At 45.6% G+C, this 9,434-nt stretch overlaps 1 protein-coding gene across 1 annotated transcript in view; it reads right to left on the reverse strand.

The window, feature by feature from the left end:
- Window positions 1-747: 747 nt before the first annotated feature.
- The window catches only part of LOC112402955 (guanine nucleotide-binding protein G(s) subunit alpha isoforms XLas-like), a 52,852-nt gene continuing 44,165 nt past the window's right edge, over window positions 748-9,434 (reverse strand). The window contains exons 5-14 of the mRNA XM_024750183.1: window positions 8,067-8,121; window positions 7,860-7,979; window positions 6,035-6,132; window positions 2,773-2,827; window positions 2,562-2,635; window positions 2,363-2,421; window positions 2,134-2,254; window positions 1,836-1,966; window positions 1,550-1,617; window positions 748-1,273 (exon numbers count right to left, since the gene is read on the reverse strand). Of these exons, the coding sequence (XP_024605951.1) occupies window positions 1,127-1,273; window positions 1,550-1,617; window positions 1,836-1,966; window positions 2,134-2,254; window positions 2,363-2,421; window positions 2,562-2,635; window positions 2,773-2,827; window positions 6,035-6,132; window positions 7,860-7,979; window positions 8,067-8,121 (928 nt within the window). The 3' untranslated portion in view covers window positions 748-1,126. The remainder of the gene's footprint in view (window positions 1,274-1,549; window positions 1,618-1,835; window positions 1,967-2,133; window positions 2,255-2,362; window positions 2,422-2,561; window positions 2,636-2,772; window positions 2,828-6,034; window positions 6,133-7,859; window positions 7,980-8,066; window positions 8,122-9,434) is intronic.

Raw genomic sequence — 9,434 nt, forward strand, 5'->3', positions numbered from 1 at the left:
CTGCGCCACCAGGGAAGCCCTAAAAATGACCTTTTTAAAAGTAACTTTTTGTATTTCAACATATGTGTTTGACCCACACTGAGTTCATTTGTGTATGGAATGAGGTAGGGATCCAGTTTTTTTCCCCAAATCGCTATACCATTTCTTTCTGATTATATGATAGCTTAGTAGCAGCTTTATTCCTCCTCAACCCCCACCTCCTGCCTTTACTGAGATATAATTGACAAAATTTTAAGATATTTAAAGTGTAAAATGTGATATTTAATATACATTGTACACCATTCCTTGAATAACTCTTTTCCTGATTGTAAACTGCATTCCTAAATTCCTCCCACCCAGCTGAGTCCCTGTCTTAATGCAGGACAGACAGCTGAAATTCAAACACCTCTTTGGGGAGACTAGGCAAGCAGGCACACTGTGAGACAATACATAAGGGTGTAAGTTGATAGACTCTTTGGATAGGGCAGCAGTGATCAAAGCATAGAACTTTTTGGATGGGGCTTAGTGGTTTTCTATGGGGCATGGGTTCGAGAGGAGGACAGCGTGGACACTTTGTATTGTCTGCAAATTGTTTTCAGAAACCCAAGGTTCGGTCAACAAAAACATAGAGTGGCAATATTTTATACCCACTTATAACCTTGGGGCCTTGTCACCTCCCCACGGGGGCCTCCCAACTTCTGATGCAGTCAAAACCCTGAACAATGGGTGTCTGCTTGCAGCCACAAATAATTCACGGGAGTCGCATCCTTTGCTCACATTTAATTTTTATTTTGATTTTTTTAATGCTGCACAACACAATACTTATTTCATTTGTTTCATTTATGTCATTTATTCTTTTATTTCTTTATTTCTGTTTGCTGCTGTTATTTTACTTATACTTAAAGAGAGAGGGAACGTTTGTGGCCTTTTTTTCCTTTATCTTTTTCTGTAGGCCGCCTTAAGCTTTCTAAATTTGGAATATTTAAGCAAGCTGAAGGGTAAAGGGGGTTTCGCAAAATCACTTGAGGGAAAGGAAAGGTTGCTTTGTTAATCATGCCCTATGGTGGGTGATCAACCGCGTGTACAATTGCGTTTCACTGTTAATTAATTGTGCTTAAGGCCTTAATTAAATTTGGAAGTTCCCTTCTTAGAGCAGCTCATACTGACGGAGGTGCATGCGCTGGATGATGTCACGGCAGTCGTTGAACACACGGCGAATGTTCTCTGTGTCCACAGCGCAGGTGAAGTGAGGGTAGCAATAGTGGCGCCCGTCTCCACTAGCAGTGCTGATTCTCTGTGGGCACAGAAGGAAACTCGGTCAGTGCCGCCTCTCCAGCAAGTCCCCCTGTCGGCAGTGGGGTCACCTACCAAGGACTGCCCACCAGTCATTGATGTTATGTTAAAACAAACCCAAGTTGAGGGGCACAAAGGCTAAATTCATACTGACTATTGGTGAAATAACACTGAGGAACTGGATGGTTTGATCCCCAAATTTAGAAGTAAGGAAACTTACACCCCTAAGAATAAGAGAACAAGCAGGGAGAGGGAACCAAAGACAGTCTCTACTCACCAGAAATTCATCTCGAATGAAGTACTTGGCCCGGGTCACGCGTGGGTCCTCTCCGGGCTCAGGAGTCGCTGCAAAGAATATAAATATTTTGTTACTTAAGTGATTAAAATAAGGTTCTTTGGCTCCCCCTACAGATCCCTTATAGTGTGGTGGTGGTTGAGGGAGCGGGGGGGTTCCATTCTTAGAGGATGTTCATTTTAAAAATCCAGAACAGAAATCTTTAACATATGCAAGACACCCCGTAGGACCAAGGGGGCACTGATCAACTGCAGAAGGCCACACATACCATCCTCAGGAGTAGTGTAGCGAGCAAATTCTGGAAAGTAGTCCTCAATCTTCGATTTTCCAGCAAGGACTTTCTCAGCGAGCAGATCTTGCTTGTTGAGGAACAGAATCACAGAGATGGTGCGCAGCCATCTAGGAAAGAGAGACACAGGTTTAATGCTCAGGCAAAGAAAGGATTCTTTCTGCAAGGGGTTTGAGATGCTTGCCCAAGAACTTGCACAAGATTCTTTTCTACTAGCCGTGCAAATACAGGGCCTTGAGATCAGTGGGGAGGAGACCAGGGGGGTCACCACCCAAACCTGTTGTTCCAGATGCTCTTGAAGAGGTTCAGCGCCTCCTGCAGGCGGTTGGTCTGGTTGTCCTCCCGGATGACCATGTTGTAGCTGCTGCTGGCAACCACGAAGATGATGGCAGTCACATCTTCGGCACAAGAAAGCAAAAGCAGTGCACGTTAGAAGAGAAAATGATCCTTAACGATGAAAAAACCAAAATGTCCTTAAAGAGCAGAGAAGCCCATGGCTTCCGTACCATTGAAGCACTGGATCCATTTGCGGCGTTCATCACGCTGGCCGCCCACATCGAACATGCTGCAGGAGAGAAATGACACCTGGTCACGCCAAGGGCCAACACTGGTCCACCATTCTCCCTGCCAGAGGGAACCTCAAGAAATCTCTCTCTCTCTCTCTCTCTTTTTTTTTTTTTTTTTAAAAGGGAGCCATTTACTTACTGGAAGTTGACTTTATCCACCTGGAACTTGGTCTCAAAGATTCCAGAGGTCAGGACACGGCAGCGCAGCAGGTCCTAAAACAAAATCTTAGGTCAGGGGATCTCACCCAAACCAACCAAAACATTATTAATAATTGACAGTCTGGAGCAAAAGTCTTCACTAGTTCGGAAAGAAGGCTCTGCTTCCTCTGCTTGTGAGACCGTGTGCATACCTGGTCGCTGGGCACATAGTCAGCCTGCTTGATGACGTCAATCTTGTCCAGGAAGCTGGGAGGGAAAGAAAAATGCACAGGGGTGAGCACACACTCACGCCACTTCGCCCACTATTCCTGCCTCTCTGCCAAGTCCAGCTAAATGGGAATGATCACCCCACAGTTACCTGGCATTAAGTCAATGTGGAGTTTGCTTGTGTTCATTATGAGTCCAAGCTTATGCCTTAGAAAAGGTTAGAGCAAACAGACTTTAAGATAAATGTACCTGGCTGACCAGTGGGTCTAGGAGCCAGGAGCTCGGGGTGGGCTCTCAGGACCCCTGGCCTACAGGCACAGCACAGGTCAGTGCAGAGCTCTGGTCTTGCTTTAAGCTTAAAAGGCCGGTTCTGTGCATGTCAATTAGCTGAAGGCCCAAAATCAGGTCTGATTTTGTGCCGTTTGATAAAGACTGAGTAAAATATTCAGATTTTCAAATTGATTGCCTTTGACTAAAATGGCAAGTAGTTTGAAAACTGTACCCTTCCACGCCACAGTTTTTTTTTTTTTTTAATGAAAAAGATGGCACACTTTAAAGAAACAAGGATTCCCCCCCCCCCGCCCCCTCCCCAGCAAAAGGAACTAATGAAAATAAGATTGAATTACTCAGAAAGGGTATCCCTTCCTTCTACTTTTAAGAAGGGGCCCTTTTGGCCCTTACCACAGTGAACAGGAAACAGACACAAAGTTCCCTTCCGTTCCACTGGGTCCATGAAATAGAACAGTCCAGATATTAAACTTTGAGTTTTCAAAAAACCTCACGGCCATCCAGGTTAGGGGCCCTTATCTGGGCAGGGAGCAAGTGCAGTGGAGGGGCGGGGGCGGTCTCAGGGGCCATCATTAGTGATGCAAAAGCTTTAGAGGGAAAAGCAGTGTTTTCTATCTCCCGCTCCACAGCCGTAACTGTTCCCAAAGTAAAAAGTATCTTGCTTGTGTTGCCTGACTAGATACACTGTTAGGAAAAATAACTTCTAAAAGATTGGACTAATTTAATTACTGTGAAAAGTTAATATTAAAACCAGCTTTTTGGGGGGCAGGGGTCTGGATTGTAAAGTGGGCTAGTCAGGAAAAAAAAAATCACAAAGAGAGAAAAGTCTATTTAAAGAAATTCTATAAGGTTTCCCCCCTCCCCGCCCCTTCCTTTTTACCAGTTTAAAGTTAGTCTGGCTTAGAGGATATACCGACTTGCCCAATCAGTCTTACATTACAGCACCGGGCCAGAAATAGCTCCCCAGCCGCCCTGGCCTGCAGCACGTTGCCATGGCAACAGAACCACAGTTCTATAAATAGATCATCAGCACCAAATCTTGTGAGAGAGACATCTGGAGTAAGGCCAGCCAAACCCCAGCTCAACAAATAAAAATAGGCACCTTAAGGAACGGGCAAGGTACCAGGAGCTCAACTTTAACATAAAGGCCGTTAAACCAGAAACACGTTGGTCACTGCAAAGGCAGGGCTACTTTAACCATCGGGCTGGGGAAGACATTTTCTAAGATTCAAGCTATGTTCCCTTTTTCCCTGGAGTTCCCTTGAAACTTTCCATAAATTGTGCAAATGTTGCCATTTTCAGATAAAGTTGCAGGAGTAACTGAATTTTGCCTTAAAAAAACAACTTTTAAATGGTGTGAGATTCAAAAAAAAAAAAAACTGGCTAACTGTTCATCAATGAAGTTGTTACACCCTCCCCACTTCCAGAGCGCTCAAAACTGGGATGGTTAAACCCTCCTAATCTTGTACCTGTACTTCTGACTTGGATCCAAAATACAAAAGGCAAACAATTCCAGGATTTCCATTTGTTTTGCGTTACTATAATTAGCACTTCCAGCTTTAAGCTCAAACTTTTGAGAAAATCAGGGGCTTTGTTGAAGAAGGGGTGGGGGTGGGAGGGTCACAGGGACTGGCCCAGATGGACTGTTTTTCTGCTCCTTGAAAAAATATACAGATTTGCTTGTATATTAAAAAAAAAAAAAAAAAAAAAAAAAAAAAAAAAAATCACAAAATAGCTACAGGTGTGACAACTGAAAATAATGAAATGCATTTTCGATGGGAAAGCAGGGCCAGGGAAAGATAAATTGATAGGTTTCACAGCCCCTAACATCAGCTTGTGTGATGTGTCTCTAACAGGATTCTGGGGAGCTTGCTTCGCGTTCGCTGTTTGAGCGCGGTCACCTCTTCCTCCCTCCTGTTTATTCGCGTGGTTTTCACAACAAGGTCCTCCGGCCGGCGTGGGGCTCCTACGTCATGCGATCTTAGCTTGTTGTGAGCCAGCCGGGGTACCTTGGTCCTGGTTACTTAATATTTTCAGTAGCAAAATTGTTTGTGAGTTTCAGTTACTTACATGAGAGAGGCTAAAACATCACAAATCTCGCTTGCCCTTCCCCCGGTCAAAAAAGACAATCCAACTTGAGAAAATGATAACTGAGCCCGCTCAGTACATTTATGCAACGTCAGCAAACAAACGATACCTTTAAAATATTTTTGATGGCTCTGAACCTCCCATATTTGCTATGTTATGTACAGGATGAGGAGGGTCATCGACTATTTAAAAGGCAACTTTCCAGCTGTGTTATCACATCCACTGGAAGGCAGCCCATGAAAGGACAGAGCAAGGACCCCATGGGGGGAGCATCCTTGAATTAAGGCCCAGTGTGAATGAATAAATAAGGATAGGAAATGGAATTCAACACAGTCCCCGACTCTAGATGAACTAGAAATATGGCACTGTGGAAGCTACTGTAGTCACCTACCTGACAGCAGAAATAGCAAAGCAACTTATCCGTCACCAAGGAGGAGGAGGCATATTTTTGTCCTCACTGTTCCTCCTTGTCAGGTTTTTACATTACGGCAATAAAATAGAATATTTCTACCTGATGCAAAGTGTGAGAGCTGCCCTATCTCCCCAAACGCTTGGAGGTCAATTCAATTAATTACTTCAAGGTCACTAATTATGAATGTCACTTCATTGCAGGCAATTATCGTTTTGCTCTAACAGGCATTGTTTGTATAAAAAGAATGTCACCGCACTAAAATGTGCAGTTTAAGGGCTTTATAAAACAAATGAATCAGACTAGAACTTTCTAACCGCAGGTGGGAATAACTGGCTGGCTTCTATGAAAAGAACTCATTTACAAGTAACTTGAAGAGTGGGAGTCGAGGTTTGTAAGGTTCTCTCCGTGCGCCCGTGTGTGCCTATCTCACGTGCGGATGTGGAGCCGGGGTTACTCACTACTGGGCACAGTCGATGAGCTGGTACTCGTTGGAGCGCTCGTAGCAGGCACGCACCCCCTCGTCCTCCCACAGAGCCTTGGCGTGCTCGTAGAATTCCTGAAAGTGAACAGGAGAGAGAAGGTTTAGACGCGGGAGCTGCTCCAAGTCAATGAGACCGGAGTTCACTCTGCCACCAGCCCTGGGTGTGCTTATTCCCAATTTCGGGGCGAACTCAGGAGTGGGCGTTCATAAAGACCTTCAGTGTGCTAAACGTATTCAGAAATCGAATCCAGCCGTCCTCTCATTGTGAATTACTGTTCCTGGGTAGTTTTCAGCCTATAGTTTTTGGAGTGGGGGGCGGGGCCAGAGTAGACTACTGAATCCGTTTGCTCACCCAACGGCTCATCTAGGAGAACTAGTAACCCATTAGGAGGCGCCGCAAACGTATGATTCCGTGCCGTGGAAACAAGACGTCTTCATTTGTGAAGATGTGGTGGGATCGAAATTTTCCTTCCGGGAAAATTATTTGAATTTCAGAAAAACAATATTATGGTTGGGAGTTGCTGGCAAATCCGACCTTGTCCATCAATGCCCGTCGATCAAAAGAGCAAGTGACCTCTGCGTGGTTTTAAACTGCAGCAGGTCACGATTCACATTTCATTTGAACAGAATAACATTTTTAATTGTATCGGGGCAATTGGGCCCTTACAAGGAAAGAGAAGGTTCTTCTGCAATGTGAATGCAGCAAGAAAAGGGTCAAAAGTAGGCAGGAACGTGAAGTTCAGCTAACAGAAGGATCCTCTTACGAGGTCACCGTCCTGGTGTGTTTTTAACGGCCTGCCTTTTTTCTCCTATTAGAAATACAGAATCACGTCTCATGAAAGAGTCTGTGTTTGGCATTATGTGTGCTGTGTTTACTGCTCGACTTCTTTTCCATTTAAAAGAATTTACCTAGCCATACTTACTAATACTGCTTCCTTGCTAGGAGAAGTTTGCAGCCAAACCCATTTAAAATACACAAACACAAATTCCCACGAAAGCCTGACAAAAGGCAACAATAAGTCATTGTTTTTGCTGTAGACAAGTCTTTTCCTTCTGGGCCTTATAAACTTGCCCATCTTTCCATCTTGTTTCCTGTTCCCCTCTTATAAACTATTCTTCCCCCACAAAGGGGTCAAAACATATACGCTCGGGCCACAGGCAATCTTGTGTTCCCTAAAAATAGTTCTTTATGGAGCAGACAAATCTTTGTAAGCAGTGTCCACGCCAGCCAGGGTGCATAGAGGACAGTGCCTGGGTTATGATTTATTTAGGTGAAGGTCTTTTCTTTCTTTTTTCTGAATAATGAGAAGAGACTTCATTTGCCCCAAGACAAGGACTGACTTTAGAAAAACCTTAATAAAGGTTAAATGGCAAATTGTTTCAAATGAGAATATCTTCCGTTTGTAAAACTCAGAGCTGGCACCTCATTTCTGCATTCCTTGGTATCTTAGGATATTCTCGATTAGCTAGACAATTAGCATTTGTGTGCCATACTTAACAGTTTGTGTCACAAGATGTGTATAAGGGAATAATGACGGCTGCCACAACTCGTGACTTTTTCTCATAAAGGTTTACAGTCTAATACGGCGAGAACTGTAGTACTGAACTGTGACGTTTACTTGTGGGGACGGGCGAGCCAAGACTCACGAGGGGTGACAGAAATTCGCTCATGCATCTTGACCAAAGCTCTAATGATTATCTTTCCTATCAATATCACGGAAATGGGTTTTGCTGGCAGCGTGCCTGTGCGGGGGACATCCCAGGGGGTGTGTGGGGTGGGAAGGGGCACGGGCTTAGCTTACGGGAGGGAAGTCAAAGTCTGGCACGTTCATCACGCTCAGAATGTAGTCCACTCTGAACTGGTTCTCGGGGTTGGCCAGCTCCACGGGGGGCACCAGGTTGCTCATGGCGGCCACGATGGTCTGAAAAATGACGGAGCAAAGCGGTCAGGGGAACAGCGCTGTCTGACAGGGAGGCTAAAAGAATGACAAAAAGGACCAGGCACGTACTTCAATGGCCTCTTTCAGGTTGTTTTTGATGTCCTGCACTTTGGTTGCCTTCTCACTACAGTGGGATTGAAAAGGAAAAAAGAAAATCATATTGCATCACGCTGACTCACAGTGTCGCTTCAATCACGATTTTCCAACTAAAATAGTATTCTGTTCTTGAAGGAGTGGTGGGTTCAGATCGGTGCAGAGGTTGGAGGTTGGTGAATAAAGGTGGTTTCAGATGATAACCTCCCAGACTGTGTCCTGAGGACACGCCCAATTGGGGCAGATTACCAAGTCGGCATCTAGATAAGGATCAAGGCTACTGTACCAGAAGTGGGGGCTGGCTCATCACTATTCAGGGGTGCTTCCATTTTCTTGAGGCCCACACCGCACACCAGCACTCCCGAAAAGGTTCCTACTGGCCCTTGCTAGCATCCCTGCTTTGGGGGTGGGGTTGGGAGGGGGAAAAGTTCAAGGTGTGCCTTGGGGCTTCCTCAGTCGCTGGATGAGCACACGGACAACCAGTGGATAAAATGCAGGTGGTGGTGTTAATTACAGATTTGAGGGCTTTGGGGCCCTACGTGTTTATCTCAGTAGTCACTGCAGCCAGCAGCAGTGGATGACATTCCTAGTTGATGATGTTAATACAGATCGATCCCTCGATGTGAATAAGGTAAGAAAACGTTCTGCCCCCGGAAGGCTTTATGATCTGGGATTTATTGGGGGGAGGGGAGGGAGGCAGTGTGGCTCATGTCCCTCCGTTAAGTAGAGGTTAGCGTTTGTTGCTTATTGATTTTAACTTGGGCACCTGGGACGGCCTGTGTGTAGCTGTGGAACCATCTACGTTCAGGGTCCCCGGGACCACAGATAAAGGCCACGCCCTTTGGCTCTGTGGTCCCCTGACATTGTTTGTCCCCCTGTGTCTTTCAGACACTGTCCTTCATCACAGGCACAGCCAGCGAACATTCTCGGGTTTGTGTTCTTAGGGGTTAAGGACCTCTTGCTCAGGGTGTAAATCTTGCCACTCTACTGCCCAGGCGTCACCTCTTGGTTTGGGGGGTGGGATGGGGTACTGAACCCACAGCCATGACACACCTACTGCGTATTGGGCCCTGGGGTGTGACAGCACCGTCACGAGGACCTAAGGTGCTGTCCTCACAGAGGAGGGAACTGAGGCTGAGGGAGGGAGGGTCTGAGTGACAGAGGCAGGACGACAGAGGGGGAGACAGAGTTTACGTTTTTCTTGCCGGGATTTTTAAAGAAATGTCTTTAAAGAGGGTCCCAATTTTTGACGTATTCACGGGGTTAATTGCCCAAGAGTCGTGCGACGGAGGTAGAAATTAAACACGTGAGCCCCTCAAGGCAGAACACGACAGGACATTAATG

Source organism: Neophocaena asiaeorientalis, unplaced genomic scaffold, assembly GCF_003031525.2.
Source record: "Neophocaena asiaeorientalis asiaeorientalis breed wild unplaced genomic scaffold, Neophocaena_asiaeorientalis_V1.1 scaffold606, whole genome shotgun sequence".
In the NCBI taxonomy this organism is placed as follows: domain Eukaryota; kingdom Metazoa; phylum Chordata; class Mammalia; order Artiodactyla; family Phocoenidae; genus Neophocaena; species Neophocaena asiaeorientalis.